Source organism: Gossypium arboreum, chromosome 8 (assembly GCF_025698485.1).
Source record: "Gossypium arboreum isolate Shixiya-1 chromosome 8, ASM2569848v2, whole genome shotgun sequence".
NCBI lineage: Eukaryota > Viridiplantae > Streptophyta > Magnoliopsida > Malvales > Malvaceae > Gossypium > Gossypium arboreum.
In genome coordinates this window covers 2,131,765-2,152,482 of record NC_069077.1, presented here as the reverse complement: position 1 = coordinate 2,152,482, position 20,718 = coordinate 2,131,765, and the positions used below count along the sequence as shown (strand labels likewise).

At 26.6% G+C, this 20,718-nt stretch overlaps 1 protein-coding gene and 1 pseudogene across 1 annotated transcript; both read left to right on the top strand.

The window, feature by feature from the left end:
- Window positions 1–9,622: 9,622 nt before the first annotated feature.
- Window positions 9,623–14,456, top strand: LOC108469252 (protein BEARSKIN2). The gene is made up of 3 exons (XM_017770141.2): window positions 9,623–10,132; window positions 12,369–12,646; window positions 13,549–14,456. Exons 1-3 carry the CDS (start codon window positions 9,970–9,972, stop codon window positions 14,272–14,274), a joined length of 1,167 nt encoding a protein of 388 aa, XP_017625630.1. The 5' UTR covers window positions 9,623–9,969; the 3' UTR covers window positions 14,275–14,456.
- Window positions 14,457–16,436: 1,980 nt separating this feature from the next.
- LOC128296445 (protein BEARSKIN2-like) lies at window positions 16,437–17,165 on the top strand (annotated as a pseudogene).
- The last annotated feature ends 3,553 nt before the right edge of the window (window positions 17,166–20,718 follow it).

The window sequence follows — 20,718 nt, the reverse complement described above, 5'->3', positions numbered from 1 at the left end:
CGAACTCACATCCCCCTATATTAATAACAATGTTTATGCCAATCGAATTAATACTCCATCGATAACTATTCTTTTAATTTTTTAATATAATGTGTAAATATATGAATTTTTTTAATTTTATTTGTGATTTTTGTAAATGTTATAAATACAATTATTCTAACTAAAATGTGGATGCAAATTTTATATAACATATTTATAAAAAATTAGTGACCAAATGTAGTTTTGTTAAAATAGTAAAGTTAAAACCTGATATTTGTAATTCAAATTTTATTACATGTAATTATTTTTCTAAATTTTATATGAAGAAATTAAAATATCTCTAAAATAATATATGTTATGAGTTTTGATAATAAAAAAACTATAAATTTTAGTTTTTTATCTAAAAATTTTGTTTGCTTGCTCTTAAAATGATGTAATGCATAAATAAGGAAAACAAAAAAAGCAGTTGGCAATAAAGACAAGAATATTATATGACTACCAACCAAAAACACGAATATTAAATTTTACGCGAGTTTTAAAAACACGCTAAAAATCTGGGAGAACTCATGGATTAAGAAAATTATAGAATATTATATTTTATTAAGTTTAATAAACATCAAAATCGTCTTTGTATGAAACAGTAATCAAACACTAATCTAATATGAGTTCAAACCGTAACTTTTATTTCTACTCTCAACATTGAATAAAAGGAAAACGCAAAAAAAAAAAATTCAATTTGTATTATTTTAAAGAAAATTATAAATTGGTAAATTTCTCACCAAATAAAATTTAAAATTTTGAAAATCTAAAATTGTGAGTTTTAAACTATTTTTAATTATAAAAATATTTAAAAATCATATTTAGAAAGATTTTAGATAAATATATGTTTATATTTAAATAAATTTAGATGTTGATTTGTCCAAATCCATTTCGGACTTATAATTTTTATATAATTTTAAAATTTTTAAATATATGTTGTTATGGCATGTATTAACTTTTAATTGATTTTGCTAGTATTGTTAATGTCCGTTAATGTTAATTAATGATCAAATTGATCAACGATGAATTTCGTTAACTTAGATTTTCTCAATAAAGGTTGAATTGCATGAAGCTTTCAGTGAAAGATTATTTTCTTTTACCCTAAAGTCAAAAATAAATTACCGAGAAAAATTATAAACTTTTACCCATATAAATATTCTGTTAAGTAAGTTCAATGCTTTGAGTCATAAAATACGAAATCATTAGGCTCTTTCCTGTTTTTTTTTCTTTTTACAAAAGAAATTATGTATTTTTAATTTAATATTTAATGATTTAATTTATTTTTATTAAACTTTTGAATATAAACAATTTAATTTTTAAAGCTACATTCTAATATTACACATTCAGTATTCATGCAATATAAATGACGTAATATATAAATATAAAATAATATAACACATAATTAAAAAATATAAAGTGAAGTCTAATCTATACTTTAAATGTTAAAACCCGACGTCAAATTAGATTTTAAACACTTTTATTTTTTTTATCTCATTTTATTTTTTAAACATAATATTTTTATTTAAACTCTTAAAAATCAAATAAATTTCAAAATGAGCATGTACCTAAATTAATCAAACATATTAAAAATATTAATCGGTAAAATAGGTCAATTTTTTTTAAAATTTAAGAAAAATAGAATTTTTTTTAAAGAGAGTGTGAAAGCGCGTCCAACTGGACGAACTTTTTTAATGACATGTTAGAGGAACTGTACCTAACTGAACGTGTTTTCCGATAATTACAAAAAAAATACGTCCACACTCTCAAAAAAATAGTCTATTTCCTTAAATTACAAAAAAAATAAAAATCTATTTTACTAGTTAACTTTTTTTTCAACATATTCAACTAATTTAGTCATGTAATTTAACTTAAAAGGTCATTCCTAAAAAGAAAAAAATCTTTCCCAAAAAGAAAAAATCTTTCTTTTTTTTTTTTCCTTTTGTCACTCATTAAAATAGTCGAATCTTTCCTATTTTGATTTTTCAACATTTTTTAAACTATTTATATAGGATCTATTAAAAGCCTAAAACATTATTGATATATAGATTTTTACAATGCTAAAAGAAATAGTGATGTGGGTTTAAGCTTTAAAATATTAGGTAATTTTGAAAAATTTAGTATTCTTTAATTAAAAATTAAATCATTTTATTTTTTAATTTTAAATTCAATTATTGAGGTTATTAGTATTGTTGATATAAGGTTTAATAATGGAATTTGCAAGTGATTTACACAGTCATATCAAAAGTCACAGAGTTACATAGGAATAAGGCATCGAAAAACGGGCAGGGACCCTGACCTCTTAAAATGGAAAATTATACTTTGCCCCTATAAATTTTATAAATTTATAAGTCAGCATATGATAAATTTACACATTAGCTCAGTAAAATTTTAAATTTTAATTTTAATCCTTTAAAAAATATATAAAAAGTTATAAGCTAATAGAATGGTAAAATTACATTTAAGCTATCATAAAAACATGTAAGCTAATTTGGACCTCGCAGAAATTTTCTATCTTCATCACTATACAAAAATATCCATGAATGTTTGGTGTCTTGGTCTTAGAATCCCCTTTTTATGATTATAAGAACCTATTTATGAAGTTTTGGGAATTCTAGATTAGTAACTAAAAATGTATAAAGGTAAAAAAGGCAAGGTTGTGTAGAGGTGGCAATGTTCAAGTTTGAGCGACCTTTATTTAGCATAATGCCTTTGATCTCGATGTGTTATATACCGTAAGGACTAAATTGTTGAGTAGGTATAACATTTTTTTTCAAGTTGCTTCCAATCACACATGATTATATAGGTGTATTGATGTCAATTTTAAACATAAATGAAAAAAAAAAAGTGAGAAATTTTAATTTTAAATGTTTTTTCTTAAATTTCATTAAAATATAAAAAAATTTCGATACAAAGCTTAGAATTATGTATAATTCCTCAAAACCCTTAAATAGGAGGATTAACTCGTTTTAACGCGCTCAAATTTACATCCTCCTACATTGGCATAAATGTTGCTGCCAACTGAACTAAATAAAAATAGGTAGAACCATGTAAACCGTTTGATGCATATAAAAATATTGGTTAAGCTAAACCAAAGATCACTAAATTGTTAGTAAGTTCACATATTAGTCACTCAACTTCAAAAGTTTCAATTTGTTTATTAAACTATTTTAAAGTTTTCATTTAATTTATTGAACTATTCAAAAAAATTTTATTTAAGTCATTGGACTTTTAATTTTGAAAAAGAAAAAGTCTGACTAGCGAGCTACAGGCGATGATTTGATGATTGATACCGTAGATCAGTACCATTAACAAGTAGAAAAATATACCTTATATCCAAGTTAATCTAATGATCATTATTGGAGATTGCAGGAAAAAATTGTTTAAATTTTGGTTTATAAATTCGTGATGTCCAAAAGTTATTTTTATGAAAAAAACTTAACTGTAGAAGAGAAAAAAAAGAGAGCTTTCGATTAGTGTAAGCAGTGTGAATATAAATTTTAACAACTCAATAACTTAAATAAATTTTTTTGAATAATTTAATAATTAAAGTATAACTTTAAGTACCCAAAACAAAAATTTACTCATTTAATAATTAATGGTAATCCCAATAATTATATTCGACGGTACGAAAATATTGAATAGTGGTGATGGATGATAAAATAATAGCAAAAAAGGGCAAAAAAAAAAAACTGCTGTGTAGTGGCAGTGTCAGTGTTTGAAAAGGACATCAAATCATCCTTTGAAAAAATAGTAATAATTTCATGAAGAAGAAAAAATTATCCAAAAGGTTAACATGGTGCAGATGAGACACAGAAACGTGTTTGGAATCACCAGTAAAAAAATGACACTTGGAAAATATATATTTTAATAAAAAAAATTGTGTGGCTTTTAAGATCCGTGACAGTGGCAGTGCCCCTTCCGACTCACAAGCGCCCGTTTCAACGTCAGTCCAAAATATTTTACACATTTCTTTTTTTTTTCGGCTAAGTACATCTGTCCGAAGATCGGATAGTTGACCCGGCTCGACTTGAGTCGGGATTAGATAATATCTTTTTATTTTAGATTAACTTGCTTGAATTTAATTAAATAATAAAATATATTTAAAATTTTAATCATAAAATATTTATTTTAAATAATATAATAGCTTTTGATATCTTTATTAGACCATTTCAACTAAAAATGCATATATTTCTATAAATACATTTTATATAATTTTATTTATATAAATTCTATTATTGGATAAATTGTGTGATGGACTTAAATAGAAATCCCGTTAAATTTTTAAAATTTTTATTAATCTCAACAAAAATTTAAAAATATTAATTAAAATACAATTATTATGACAAGATGAGTAAATTTTTTGGATCTGGTGGAATTTAAGTCCTCCCTCAAAAATATATTAATATCTGATCTCTTTTTTTTCTGATTTTATATTTAATTTTTAAATATTTTTACAATTTAACATAATAAATCGTAATACTATATATAATAAACTATTATAACAAGTAATTTTTATTATACAACTAACTAGTTAATGAATATATTTTATTTTTATAAATAAAGTAATAAATGAATCAATTTCTTAGGAATGAATTTCAATATAGGATGGTTGATAGAGGTTCTATAAAAGATCGGGATGTATATAAAAGGAATAAATATGAAAATTACATATGAACATTAATTTAATGTGTAATATTATATATAAACTCTGATTTTCTACGATCTTATATATATAAAATTTTGATTTGATTTAATTTTTATAAATTATTAACAACATTATTGAATAAGCATCATTTTACATCGATATGTTGTATACACAAATAATTAAATTAATCTAATATAAAAATAAAAGTACGATTAATTTCTTTAAATGTGGACGATTCAATCAAAATTAAAATTTTATGTATACATATGAATCAAGAATCAAGTTTTAAGTTTCATGTGTATAATTACACTAAAATTAAAATTTATATATTAAAATAAAATTTACATATAAATTTTATATTTATCCCGGTAAAAAAAAGAAAAAAAGAGAGTTATTAGGATAACAATGGAAATATGAGATTGTTGGATACACTATAATGGACCTAAATACTTGATTTTCATCTTAAGCACATTCTGTCACTTTCATGGCCTACCACCCTAAAATATAAGCATATGCCTACTCCCTTTTAGATATTAAGGAGATTAAGGAGATGTTATATATCTAGGTTGAGTTTGGTTCTGTTAGATTTTCTGAATTATCATAGATAATTCAGTTGAATTTTCGGTTTTTATATTGATTTTAAACTTTAGATTTTATACTTATTTAACAAAACAGGCTTTGCTTTATAGTTTTTAGAAATTATTTGATAAAATTTTAAAGTTTTTTCGTAAACATTAATTTTTTTCTGGCTGATTTAATCATATAATTATTATTTTACATCATTGAAATTAATATTAATCATAAATAAATTAAAAATAGAATTTGATTTGAATAATTGTGATTTTTTTTCTCTTATATTCAAAAATTGTTGAAATCCAATAGTTCAAATCAATTTTCAATTCCTCGTTTAGTTTTACCAAGTGTCATTTATAAGTAAAATTAAATGGTTAATATTTTTATACAATGCTTATTGTTACCTATTATCTCTCTAATCTATTGATCAAAGGAAAATGCGCTTAAAACTCATTAGAACTTATGTCCTTATTAATATAATAGTAATTATATCAATTTGAGCTAAAAGTGAATCTTCAATGTTACTCTTTACTAAAAGTACTGAAATATTGATAAGATGGTTAAAGCCCATGACTATAAATCAGGTTTATTGAGAACCAACCCAAGTTTTGATGTTTAGTTTTTAATATTGGTAATTTTGTTTTACTTGTAATCTTATGTTGATTCATTTTTTAGAATTTTCATTATCAAACTAAGCTGAAATAAAATATTGGTAACTCAATAATTGGTTCAAGTTTAATCGAATAATAATTTTAAGTTTGAATTCTACTTAGAACATAATTGAGTTATTCAAGTTCGATTAAACTTATTTTTAATTTTCATACTTAAACTCAAGCTTAATTAAACTTATTCATATTTAAACTCTTTCTATAAACGAGGGTAAAATGTAGTTTTAAAATAGAAAAATATATGTAAATGAAAATCTCGATAAGCCTCGTAAATTGTTCAAGTCAAGTATTACAATACTTGAACGATGTTATCGAGTTGAATTAGTGTTTTTCTAAGTTAAACTCAAATAGCTTCATAATACAAATTTATCATATACACCCCTATTCAAATAGCTTGTGAAAGGATGTTACCTCGGTTTAATGTATGCCACCTAATTTACAAAGGACTGAAATTTATATTTATAGATTAACGAGACTGTTGATGAAACTCGAATTTTAATATTTATCAAAATATTATTAAATACTCAACCAATTTAATCAACTCGTATTAACATAATATCATCATTTAAAATCATTAAATTCTAGCTTCTTTTTTCTATGTCAATCCCCAGACGGATTAAGAAGTCCATAGACGTTAATGTTACTTTACCTTTTACATTTTAGAAATAGTCTAAAATGAAAACTATTGTTTTCTGTTATTATTTTAAAATTTTGGATATATATTTATGTTAAAGTCAAAACTATATAAAATATAATCTTAGAATTATTACCAATATTTAAAAATCGGATTAATAGTTGAACCAATTAGATCATTAATTCTCAATTTGGTTATCGGTCCAACAATAATTAAAAATAATAAAACCAAATAAAATTTAAAAATTCTATAAACAAGTTTAATTTTGATTCCTTGTCCTAGCTTTTGGTGTTGAGTGGCTCGCTCAAAGACAAATTCAATCTCTTTGTTTGGATTAGTATACTTGCCGATTTAATCCAGTTCCAACAATATTGTTATTGTAAGGTATATTATAATAAACTAAAAAATTCACTAGCAAATTAAAAACAAAAACTATAATATACTTTTTAATTAATTATTATTTTTAACTTATTTTAAGAATATTTATCAACTTCTTAATCTTGCTGGTTAAGATATAGAAAATTTATCCATACACTTATTATCAAAATAATCCAAATGATTTATCAGCGATTAAACTAATTTGTAATTTATAATTAATTAATTATTATTGTTAAACCGATAATTCAATTAATCAAAATCAACTGATCTGGAATTTGATAACCTGACCGGTCCATTGACAAACCCACCGAAATTAATATTCAAATGGTAGCCTATGTTTAAAAAACACAGTTGTAAACTGAAGGGAAAATGCTATATACATGCATGGAAACAACTAAGACTATATGCATGCAAGTGTTGATTCTAAAATATGAACTTTTATTTTTTGCAATAAAAATATATATCCGTTAACCATAATATTCAACCCTATTGAAACATATTACATCATCTATAAAGGATTAAATTTAATAAAATATCTTTAAAAATAAAATAAGTTAAATTAATCATATTATATATATAGAAAGGAATTAACGTGTAATTCAATCAAGCCAAGTAAAAATACTCAGAAATCTCTCATCAAGTCGTACCAGCATGTGCCCTCTTGTGCTGTGGCGACTGCGTCTCCAAATGTTGTTATTTTGGATCATACATACATACATACATTATCAAAGTTCACATATATATAGATGATATTATGGCTTTCATAGATAATATATATTTAGGCTTAAACTAGAATAAATTTAGATAAAATTTACATTTGACAAGATTTAAACCTAAAATAATCTTAAAGAGAGATTTGCACATAACCCTTGTATATAGTGAGATTCAAACCCGAGAACTCAAAGTCCCAAAAACCTAGAATATATACACATGTGTATAGAGCATAGGCTTAGGAATTTTTGAGACTTTGAGGTTCCAAATTTGAATCTTATTGTGTACAAATGTCATGTGTGGATCTCTCATAGATTATTTTAGATTTAATGCGTAGGTCTTAGGATCTTGAACTCTTGGGTTTGAGTCCCAATATATGAAAATATTATGCGTGGATCCTCTCTCGGATTATTCTAGGCTTAAATCTCAACACGCATAAACCCTATCTAGATTCATTCTAGTCTAAGTTTTAATATATTACAGTTTTCAATCATGGGTGATTGCACTTGCAAACTCTTTATACACACATACCAAAACGAGGCATTGAAAGTGTTAGCAAAAGTTTAGGTCTTAAGACCTTGAGCTCCCAAATTTGAGTTTTACCTTGTAAAATTATCATGTAAAAAATGTTTAAGTCTCACCATAGGTGAGCCCTATCATATGCGGATATATTTTGTTTTTCACTCCCATGTGATTGTACTTGCAAATTCTTTATATGTACAGATATGAACCAGATCTTATAGCATTGACAATGATTTAGGTATCGAGACTTTGAACTCTCATATTTCAGTCTCATCATGTGAAAATATAACGTGCTTAATGTAAAATCCGTAACACATAATCTCCATCTAAATTTATTCTAATTTGAATTTAAATATATTTCAATTTTTAAACCCTTATAATTGTAATTGTAAACAGTATGTATATCTATACATATATGTATATATTATGGCCGTCCAAGTCGAATAAGATGCGAAAATCCCAAGAAGTAATAGCAGCTGTTTTTCTCCAAGCCTTGCTTTAGGAACAATCAAAATGGAACTCTCTTTATTTTCTCGGGATTGTTTGCTGTCATTTTTATTTATGATTTTTGAATGAATTAATTTGCTTCTTTGAACGTAGCCCTTGTCCCAAGTTTCTCTGCAGCGCGTGCAAACTTTTAATATTCAACATAACAAGCTAAAATAAATCATCTCTTACCGATCGAGTCTTATCTCGATTGTTATAAGTATTATTGTTAATGTAGGAGGACGTGAATTTGAGTGCGTTGAAGCGTATTATCCTTCTACTTATAGGCTGGGAAGGGACTATAAATAATTCTAGACATTATGTAAAAAAAACATATATAATCAAAACTTAAATTGTATAATTAAATTAAAATTAAAAAATTGTGTATATACTTAATCTATAATCAAAGTTTTATGTTTACATCAAATAGAGTTCATAGGCAATTTTGATATTTATCTCCAAATTAAACCATTTTACTTTTTTTTATTACTTTAAAAGTTTGCTTAGTATAAAGTAGGATTGCAAGCAAAACATTATTAACTTACTAAGCAGACATAAAAAATAAATTCACAGAAAATACTATTGGCATTAACTATTAGACTATAAAATATTTAAACAAAAGTAAAATTAATATAATTTTAATAGAAAATTAAATCTCAAATTTTATTGAACTACATGAAATAACAATATATTTTAACCATATTAAACATTTACACAAAAAGATTAAGTATTTTTGATAATTAAGACTCATTTTCTATATGAGAGCATAATATGTCTTTAACATTTTTTTGATCAAGATCTTTTGTATCCATTTTATGATTTATAAATATCATTTTAGGGTTTAAACTCAAATTCTCTCTTCAAAAGTATAATATGTATTATCACTATACCCAACTCCCGTTAGTAAATGCAAATCATTTTGTATTTATATAAAAAAACAAAAAACAAGTATTAGGAGCAAAGTTAAGCCACACGCTCCTCTAAGGCATGTAGAGCAAAGAAGGCCCATGAGGTTAAACCATTGAATAAAAAAATACTAATCATGGTCTCTCATTCATTTTCCTTAAACTTCATTTTTACGCCAGCTTTAACCCTCTCCGACGGCGTAGTGACCGGCCGTCAACTTCCTCACACAATTCCCCTCACATCCCCATCCCACCCACACCCGTTGACATACTTATTTCCATATTTATTCCCCTTTCTTCCTATAAAATATGATTGCTTCAATCTTTCTCCATATATACATATATATGCACGTACACTTTAATCCTATAGAGAGTTTTAGAGAAAACAAATAGTGGAAAGCTAGTTAGCATTGAGATATTGGGAGGTGAATGGGTTCAACGAACGGCGGAGTCCCACCGGGGTTTAGGTTCCATCCGACGGACGAGGAGCTACTCCATTACTACTTGACCAAAAAAGTGTCGTTTCAAAAGTTTGATATGGAGGTCATTAGAGAAGTGGACTTGAACAAGATGGAACCTTGGGAGTTGCAAGGTAATATAGCTTCTTCTTCATTTTATATATATATGTATATATATATATTTGCTTGAGTTTCTTTTTGTGAAGAATGGTTTACTCAATTATGGTGGTGAGGGTTTTGATTGAGAGTAGGGTTTCAAAAAAGTTTTCCAATTGTCGTTTATATAAAGTTGATAGATACTTCAATAGATCAGTATTGTTTCTAGATGGAGTTAGGATTTTGTCTTTCCATTTGTTGAGAGCCCCAGTTTTATGAAAAGCTGCCTGAAGAGGTATGGGGGTTTGGCAAATGGTCACCATTTATTTGATTGGTGACCGTCCACCATGCACAGCTGACCCGACATAGAGCTCTTGTTCTATGAATCCATACTTCAAGTTGTTTCTTTAGGCAGTGAAGCTCTTCGCAAGGTATAAAATTTTAACTTAACCCAAGGACAATATTAACCCATTGAGAAGTTTATTAACTTTAAATTAACGATACTTTACGAATTTCTTTGAAAAGAGTCGATCTCACCTCAACATATTGAAATATTAATCATAATTAGATATTATTATTTTCATTATTTAATAATTTTAATTCTTATTTTCATCGAAATTTATATGTTATTAAAAGTATATTTTCGATAGAAATTTAAATCTAATCTTAATAAATTATTAATGACAATGTCCTGTTTACATAAAAACAGTTAAAAAATGTATGGTTTGTAAGAGAAGCTTGAGTTAACATTCTAGTTTTCTTCTCTATTAGTTAAACAACCAAACAATTATTTGTTCTCATCTATAATTTTTCATAATCTCATAGTAAAATGATATATATACAGGGATGAAGCCGAAAATACTTTTAGGGTAGAAATTAACTTATAATTTTTATGATAATAAAAATGTAATTTTAAAAATTAAATCAAAGTTTTATCATTTTTAAGAGGGTCAAGTGTAATTTTACTATTATTAATTTAAATTTTTAAAATTTTAAAGAATTAAAATAAAAAATTTCATTTTAGGAGGACCCGGGTCCCTGCAAGCCCCTAGATTCGCCTCAGTATATATATACATACCCGAAAGTTGCCCTACAATTTTAAAAAAATTATTTTGATATTTGAATGGAAGAATTTTTTTAAGAAAATCGAATAATATTTAATAATTATAAATTTCATATATCTTTCATAAAATTTGATTTGAAATCTTTTTTATTATTATATAATTTGCCATTTTGTTCCAATTTGCATACTAATGTGGACTTAAGTCATAAATACTGATAAATTGTAGACTAATGCTGTTTGACTTTGACCAGATAGTTTCTGATCATGTCAATTAATATCAGATCAATGGCCTAAACAAAAGACTAATCAGATTCATTTCTCAAAACTATATCACACACACATTTTTATTTTTTAATTTTGTGGATAAATAGAAAAATAATTCTTAGAAATCCACCCCTGAAAAAATGGAAATATATTAATTGAACCCATTATTGCACCGTTTTGTGCACGGTGTTGAAACTGAGTCACCGAATATTCTCAACAATTAATGAAATGATTCTAAATAAAGCTGTAGAGTTGGTACAATAATTAAAGTAATTAAATAATTTCAGATTTAATAAAATATTGCGAACATGTGAAAAAATAGTTATGTGATAAATCTTTAAAATTATACTAAAATGTATTAGTTTAAATTTACAATTTAAGTAATAAAGAATATAAATTTTAGGCTTAAATTCTGTGTATCTATTTTTTAGAGTTTATATAAAAAATATATTCTCAAATTTTTTCAAAACTATTTTTGTTGCATTATAAAAATAGTGAGTTTTTGGTAATTTTAAATTATTTATTTTAAGAAAACGATACCTTTCTAGTTTTTAAAAGATGGTTTTCTAAACATAAATTTTCTTTACGTTTCAGTATGTCAAAATTTAAGTTAAATTGTTAACGCTTTGTTAATTTGTTTGTTAAATTTGTTGATGTTATATTTTGAAATAAAAAAAACTCGCTTGGTAGCCATATAACTAAAAAGGGCATTGTATGAACTTGAATTTAATAAAATAATTTTATTAATGTTAATAGATGAATCTGAATTTTGAAATGTAAAAAGTAGAACTAAATTCCTAAAAATAAAAGTATAATGACTAAATTTTAAGTTTTTGAAAAGTATAAGGACTTATGTCATATTTTAACAGCTATATATATAATTATGATGAATTGATGGGTGATTAAGCTTGATAATAATTTGCAATATTGTCTCTCTCTATATATAGAAAGATGCAGAATTGGATCAAGTCCACAAAACGAGTGGTATTTTTTCAGTCACAAGGACAGGAAATACCCAACAGGGTCAAGGACTAATAGGGCTACCAATGCTGGGTTTTGGAAAGCTACGGGGAGGGACAAATGCATTAGGAACAGCTACAAGAAGATTGGTATGAGGAAAACCCTTGTTTTCTACCGTGGAAGAGCTCCCCATGGCCAAAAAACTGACTGGATCATGCATGAATACCGGCTCGAGGACGGGGATGATCCTCAAGGAAACCCCACTGTGAGTACTCGCTCGTTATATTCTCATGCAACATTAGGTCCTAACTAGTATATATATCGATGATTTTAACGTATAAGGTATAAAAATATGCATGCATGTGTAAGAAGATTGATAAGAAAGCCTTAGTACTTAGATCTCGCGCAACATTAAAATTTAGTATACATGAACACTTAATATATATGTATATATATATATAAGAATTTGCATGCATGTGTAAGAAGATTGACAAGGAAACCCTCTTGTTGGCACTTATTTACTTATTGATCTAATGTAACATTAAAAGTTAATATATATTTGGGTGGAGGTAAAAATAAATAAAATTAGAGGCTATAATTGAATCATAAATTCATGAGAGTCCAAAAGATAATTTTACCATTATACTATTTTATAATTCTCGAAACCACTTAAGAAATAATTTTACCGTTTTAGGCGTCAATGCTCTTGCTTGCGCCTTTTAGATATTAATTTCCGGAGGGATTTTTAACAAATTTTACCATTTTTTTGAGACAAATTAAGGTTCCTGCCTACCTCTTGAATTCATATGTATAAATATCAACGGTTTTTATCATATCATGCATGTGTAGGAAAAACCCCAAGTGTGGCATGGAAGCAGGAATGGCCTTAGCCCCTTTTTTGGAAAAATAACTTTTCAATCCCTTAAAATTTGTAAATTTATAGTTAAAGACTAGAAAATTTTGTGTTGCAACTCTCAAAAAGTTTACAATTCAATTCCAGTCACAATATAATTTCTATATTTACCCCTAAAGATCCCTAAGGAAACCTTGTTGATAGTATACTTAATCAATGATCTCATGCAACAGTAGACATTAGTGTATATCAACGGTTTTATATATATATATATATATATATATATATAAGAATTTGCTTCCATGTGTGTGCAGGAAGATGGATGGGTGGTATGCAGGGTGTTCAAGAAGAAAAACCTCTTCAAAGTTAGCAACACCATCAATGGAGGTTCAAGCCTTAACTCCTTAGATCAACACCACCATCTCAATATGAACCACACCAACACCACTTCAAGCAGTAGCCAAACTCAACCACCACCACCACTATCTTTCATGCATAGATCAAATGACCAGTACAACCTCAACACCACCACCACCACCACCTTAGAGCTAAACAAAGCTGAATTAGCCCTTCACTACCCTCCCCACATTCCAACACCAACCCATCAATACTCCCTTTTCCATCCCCAAACCCTACTTCCAACCCACAAAAGCATGACCGCCTACGAGTACGCCCCGCCGCCGCCGGTCGGTCTCCCATCGGAATCTTCCCACCCTATAATGATCAAACAACTTATGTCATCCAACCCTAGGGATTGTGATAGTGGGAGTGAAAGTGTGAGGTACCAATGTGAAACCGGCCTAGAAGGTGTTGCCGCGGGTGGTGGTGGTAGTGGAAGAGATGATGAAAATGAAGGGATGAATGAATGGGGCATGTTGGACCGGTTGGTCACATCTCATATGGGAATAGGTCAAGATTCATCATCTAAAGGGGTAAGGTTTGAAGATAGTAATAATAATGGTACAAATGTCACATCGGTCCACCCAATTAATCAACTTTCACTTAGAGGAGAGATGGATTTTTGGGGCTATGGGAAATAATACTTTTTTAAATTTCAATTGGATTGGATTAAAAAAAAAAAACCTACTCTATTGTTGGTAATTATATATATGATTTTTTATTGGGAGTTTTCACTTTTGTTACCTTGATGTGAAAAAAAAAATTGTATCAAACAATTACTTCATACTTTATTTTAAGAAAAATTAACTGTTTACTATAAGAATCATTAATAATTAGCTTAATTTATTATTATATAATATAGTTAAATTTATTACGTGATATGATCTAAATGAATGTGATATGTGCTAACATTGTTTCCCGAATTCAAACATTTCATACAATTTGTGTTTTGTATGAAGGCTTAATGATCAAATGACGGGATTCTCTAAATGTAATACATCTATATTTATCTTTTACAGTATAAGGACTTGTAGAGTAATTATACCAATAAGTCATTTAATCCAAAAGAAAGCAAATTAAAATTTCGCATTTGTATTTAACGAAAATTTTATGGAATGGCTTCTTTTTTTATTTTAATCATATAAGGATATTTTGCTCAATTTTCAAACCGATATATATGGAATAAAATCAAGTGGATATTAAAATTTAAAATCCCCCCCAAAAAACTCAAATACGATAAAGGATGGGTACTGGCCCAAAAATCTTTGGGTTTACGCGACAAATTTTCTTTTTTGACCCAAAGCTTTGCATGAGAATTTAGCAAAACGATGAGAACAAAAAAATTCTATCTTTTAGTAAGTCGGGTTTTTAAAATTAGATCGGTGATTAATTGATTCGGTTTTAATTAAAAAGTTATTAAAAATCATAAAATTTTAAAATATATATTTAAAAATAAAAAATCAATTTAATTAATTCTAAGTGGTTTATTTAAAATCAATTCATAATCAATTTAATTTTTTGTCTGAACTATCATATCGGCTGATTTTATCTACTTCCAACAACCATAAATTTTTCCTTTTAATTTCTATTTAATCCCGATTCTAAGATATCGATTATATCAATGATGTTATACAACTAACATATCGATTCGATTGAATTTATCTATGCAATAAAATGTAATCTATCATAACTCAAAATTTTCAACAACATAAAACTATTAAATTTTGAGCAAATAATTCAATTAAAACAAAAATTATCATTTGCTAATAAATCTCCAATTTATTAAAATCAATGATCGAACTAGGAATAGACAAGAATATCAATTCGTAAAAATTCATTAAAGTAGTTGATTTAGGAACTAATACAGAGTAGTTAAATTGAGCAAAAATCGATTGAACATGTTGAATCCAATTTTCTTATGATTTATTTAATCAAAACAGACAGAGAGACGGACGGACGAAAGGACACCCTTCTTTTCTCCTTTTATTTCTATTTGTCTTATTTTTCTAATAAGAAAAATATAATTATATTTACAATAGTTATGAACTTAATGTATACACTCTATTTTATGTGATATAATCTCTACTTTTTAACATTTTAAATTTTCGTTCTTAAAATATAAAAAAATATGCTAGTACCATTAATAACATCATGACATGACATTTTTTTTATATCCAATCACTATTTATTCTCGATTCAATTATATTAATAATTGATACAAAAATAATTAAATAAACAACTGAAAATTAATAAAATATTAAAATTTATAATCACATGATACAGAGATGATTAACAGTCAGTATCATGACCGAAATTTAAAAAAAAATAGAACTACATTCGTTTACCGTTTTAGGCGTCAATGCTTTGCTTGCGCCTTTTAGATATTAATTTCGGAGGATTTTTAACAAATTTTACCATTTTTTGAGACAAATTAAGGTTCCTGCCTACCTCTTGAATTCATATGTATAAATATCAACGGTTTTATCATATCATGCATGTGTAGGAAAAACCCCAAGTGTGGCATGGAAGCAGGAATGGCCTTAGCCCTTTTTGGAAAAATAACTTTTCAATCCCTTAAAATTTGTAAATTTATAGTTAAAGACTAGAAAATTTTGTGTTGCAACTCTCAAAAGTTTACAATTCAATTCCAGTCACAATATAATTTCTATATTTACCCTAAAGATCCCTAAGGAAACCTTGTTGATAGTATACTTAATCAATGATCTCATGCAACAGTAGACATTAGTGTATATCAACGGTTTTATATATATATATATATATATATATATAAGAATTTGCTTCCATGTGTGTGCAGGAAGATGGATGGGTGGTATGCAGGGTGTTCAAGAAGAAAAACCTCTTCAAAGTTAGCAACACCATCAATGGAGGTTCAAGCCTTAACTCCTTAGATCAACACCACCATCTCAATATGAACCACACCAACACCACTTCAAGCAGTAGCCAAACTCAACCACCACCACCACTATCTTTCATGCATAGATCAAATGACCAGTACAACCTCAACACCACCACCACCACCACCTTAGAGCTAAACAAAGCTGAATTAGCCCTTCACTACCCTCCCCACATTCCAACACCAACCCATCAATACTCCCTTTTCCATCCCCAAACCCTACTTCCAACCCACAAAAGCATGACCGCCACTAGACGCCTCGCCCGGGTCGGTCTCCCATCGGAATCTTCCCACCCTATAATGATCAAACAACTTATGTCATCCAACCCTAGGGATTGTGATAGTGGGAGTGAAAGTGTGAGGTACCAATGTGAAACCGGCCTAGAAGGTGTTGCCGCGGGTGGTGGTGGTAGTGGAAGAGATGATGAAAATGAAGGATGAATGAATGGGGCATGTTGGACCGGTTGGTCACATCTCATATGGGAATAGGTCAAGATTCATCATCTAAAGGGTAAGGTTTGAAGATAGTAATAATAATGGTACAAATGTCACATCGGTCCACCCAATTAATCAACTTTCACTTAGAGGAGAGATGGATTTTGGGGCTATGGGAAATAATACTTTTTAAATTTCAATTGGATTGGATTAAAAAAAAACCTACTCTATTGTTGGTAATTATATATATGATTTTTATTGGGAGTTTTCACTTTTGTTACCTTGATGTGAAAAAAAATTGTATCAAACAATTACTTCATACTTTATTTTAAGAAAAATTAACTGTTTACTATAAGAATCATTAATAATTAGCTTAATTTATTATTATATAATATAGTTAAATTTATTACGTGATATGATCTAAATGAATGTGATATGTGCTAACATTGTTTCCCGAATTCAAACATTTCATACAATTTGTGTTTTGTATGAAGGCTTAATGATCAAATGACGGGATTCTCTAAATGTAATACATCTATATTTATCTTTTACAGTATAAGGACTTGTAGAGTAATTATACCAATAAGTCATTTAATCCAAAAGAAAGCAAATTAAAATTTCGCATTTGTATTTAACGAAAATTTTATGGAATGGCTTTTTTTATTTTAATCATATAAGGATATTTTGCTCAATTTTCAAACCGATATATATGGAATAAAATCAAGTGGATATTAAAATTTAAAATCCCCAAAAACTCAAATACGATAAAGGATGGGTACTGGCCCAAAAATCTTTGGGTTTACGCGACAAATTTTCTTTTTGACCCAAAGCTTTGCATGAGAATTTAGCAAAACGATGAGAACAAAAAATTCTATCTTTTAGTAAGTCGGGTTTTAAAATTAGATCGGTGATTAATTGATTCGGTTTTAATTAAAAAGTTATTAAAAATCATAAAATTTTAAAATATATATTTAAAAATAAAAAATCAATTTAATTAATTCTAAGTGGTTTATTTAAAATCAATTCATAATCAATTTAATTTTTGTCCGAACTATCATATCGGCTGATTTTATCTACTTCCAACAACCATAAATTTTTCCTTTTAATTTCTATTTAATCCCGATTCTAAGATATCGATTATATCAATGATGTTATACAACTAACATATCGATTCGATTGAATTTATCTATGCAATAAAATGTAATCTATCATAACTCAAAATTTTCAACAACATAAAACTATTAAATTTTGAGCAAATAATTCAATTAAAACAAAATTATCATTTGCTAATAAATCTCCAATTTATTAAAATCAATGATCGAACTAGGAATAGACAAGAATATCAATTCGTAAAAATTCATTAAAGTAGTTGATTTAGGAACTAATACTGAGTAGTTAAATTGAGCAAAAATCGATTGAACATGTTGAATCCAATTTTCTTATGATTTATTTAATCAAACAGACAGAGAGACAGACGGACTAAAGGACACCCTTCTTTTCTCCTTTTATTTCTATTTGTCTTATTTTTCTAATAAGAAAAATATAATTATATTTACAATAGTTATGAACTTAATGTATACACTCTATTTTATGTGATATAATCTCTACTTTTTAACATTTTAAATTTTCGTTCTTAAAAATATAAAAAAATATGCTAGTACCATTAATAACATCATGACATGACATTTTTTTTATATCCAATCACTATTTATTCTCGATTCAATTATATTAATAATTGATACAAAAATAATTAAATAAACAACTGAAAATTAATAAAATATTAAAATTTATAATCACATGATACAGAGATGATTAACAGTCAGTATCATGACCGAAATTTAAAAAAAATAGAACTACATTCGATTAAATTAAAATAAAAATTAAAATTGCAATTATAACATATTACAGGGACTTACATTGTTTGACTCTTCTTTTTTAAATATGGCCAGCTATTTATTAATTAATTTATTCATCGTATGTCCGTTGCTTTGTCAATAATTATGCTAAAGTTTGAACGCATTAAAAACTATATGATTATTTATTATTAATCATTAACATTTTCGACCGACTTCCAGAATTTCTTATGATTCAATATAATTAATACTTTAAGGAATGTGCAAGTTGTGTACCATTGAAGAAAGGTTTGATGTAAGTTAAATCTTTGCTAAAGCTTAATGTTTGACTTTTAATTCACAAATATTTTTAAAATTAGATAAATATTAAATTTATATATAAACTTTGATTAAATATGGAATTTGATATATAAACTTTAATTTGGTGTAATTATATATATGAAACTTAAATTATGATTCATACGTATATATGAAACTTTGGTTTCGATTCAATTATGTACATTTAAAAAAATGAATGCATACATTTATTTTCATACCAAATTAATATATTTATTTGCATATGCAATACATCAACGTCACATTATGTTACTTGATAATATTTTTAGTAATTTGTGAAAATTAAACCAAATCAAAATTTAATATATAATGATGTTAATTATTAATAAAAATTTAATGATTGTTGATAAAAATAAAAAATGTAAATTAAAAAGATGAGTGTGAAAATGTAAAATGTTTTTGCAAATATTAAATTACTCATATAACTCTCTTAATATATATATATATATATATATATTTGTAAATTTATTTTGTGTTATTTTGAGTTCATGTTCAATTAATTCGTGATATCAACTCAATTAATAATTTTAATGCACGGATTACATGAGTAGGGGAGATAGTGCCTTTTAGTCCATTTGAAATATATGAAAATATAAGTTAGTATAATTATAAAATTACACTTCATCTCTCAAATTTATGATTATCTTTGTCCTGATGCAAATTTTTTACTTCACCCTACAAATTAGTAACTCAACTTGAATAATAACTCAACTTGAACTAACTTACTAATCATAACAATTTTTTTTTTAAAAAGACCCATATATAAATTACATGTGATAAAACTCGAATTTAAATATTGAGTCTTGAACTTCAATTTTATTAACAATCAATCAAGGTGGAGTAAGAATTAAGGTGAAGGGTAATTTTTTTTGAACAAACTATACTTAAAGTCACTAAATTATTAATAAATTTATATTTTAGTCACACAATTTTAAAAAAGTTACAAAATAGTTACTAAACTATTCAAAGAATTTCATTTAGATCACTAGGCTGTTAAACTTGTTGTATGAGCTTCTCTGTTCACACTACTTACATCAATCCAAACCCTTTCTTTTCTTTTCTACAATTAAGGCTTTTTCCATGAAACAATTTTAAATGTCATGAATTTTTGAATTAAAATCCAAACAAATTTATTCTGCAATTTTTGGCACTAACTGTCAAACCGACTTGAATATAATATATTTTTTTTTACTCGTTGATGGGTATTGATCCACGTATCGATTGTCACTTGAAGATCGCTAGTTAAACTTTGAAAAAAAACTTAAACAATCTAGTAAATTAAAAAAACTTTTAAATATTTTAATTACTTAAATAAAAATTTCAAATAATTTTATAATTTTTTAAAATTAAATATTTCAAACTTTACGTTGTTTTTTTTTTCTTTTAACAAACAAACAATTCTTTTTAATAGTGTAGGTGGTGATGATGATAGCTTACACCACATCCATTTTGGTAATTCTTTTAAGGAAAGGATGAGTTGAAATACGTGTATATTTGTCATCTTCAATTCCATATCACAAATATTGGTAAACCCCACGATATGATTG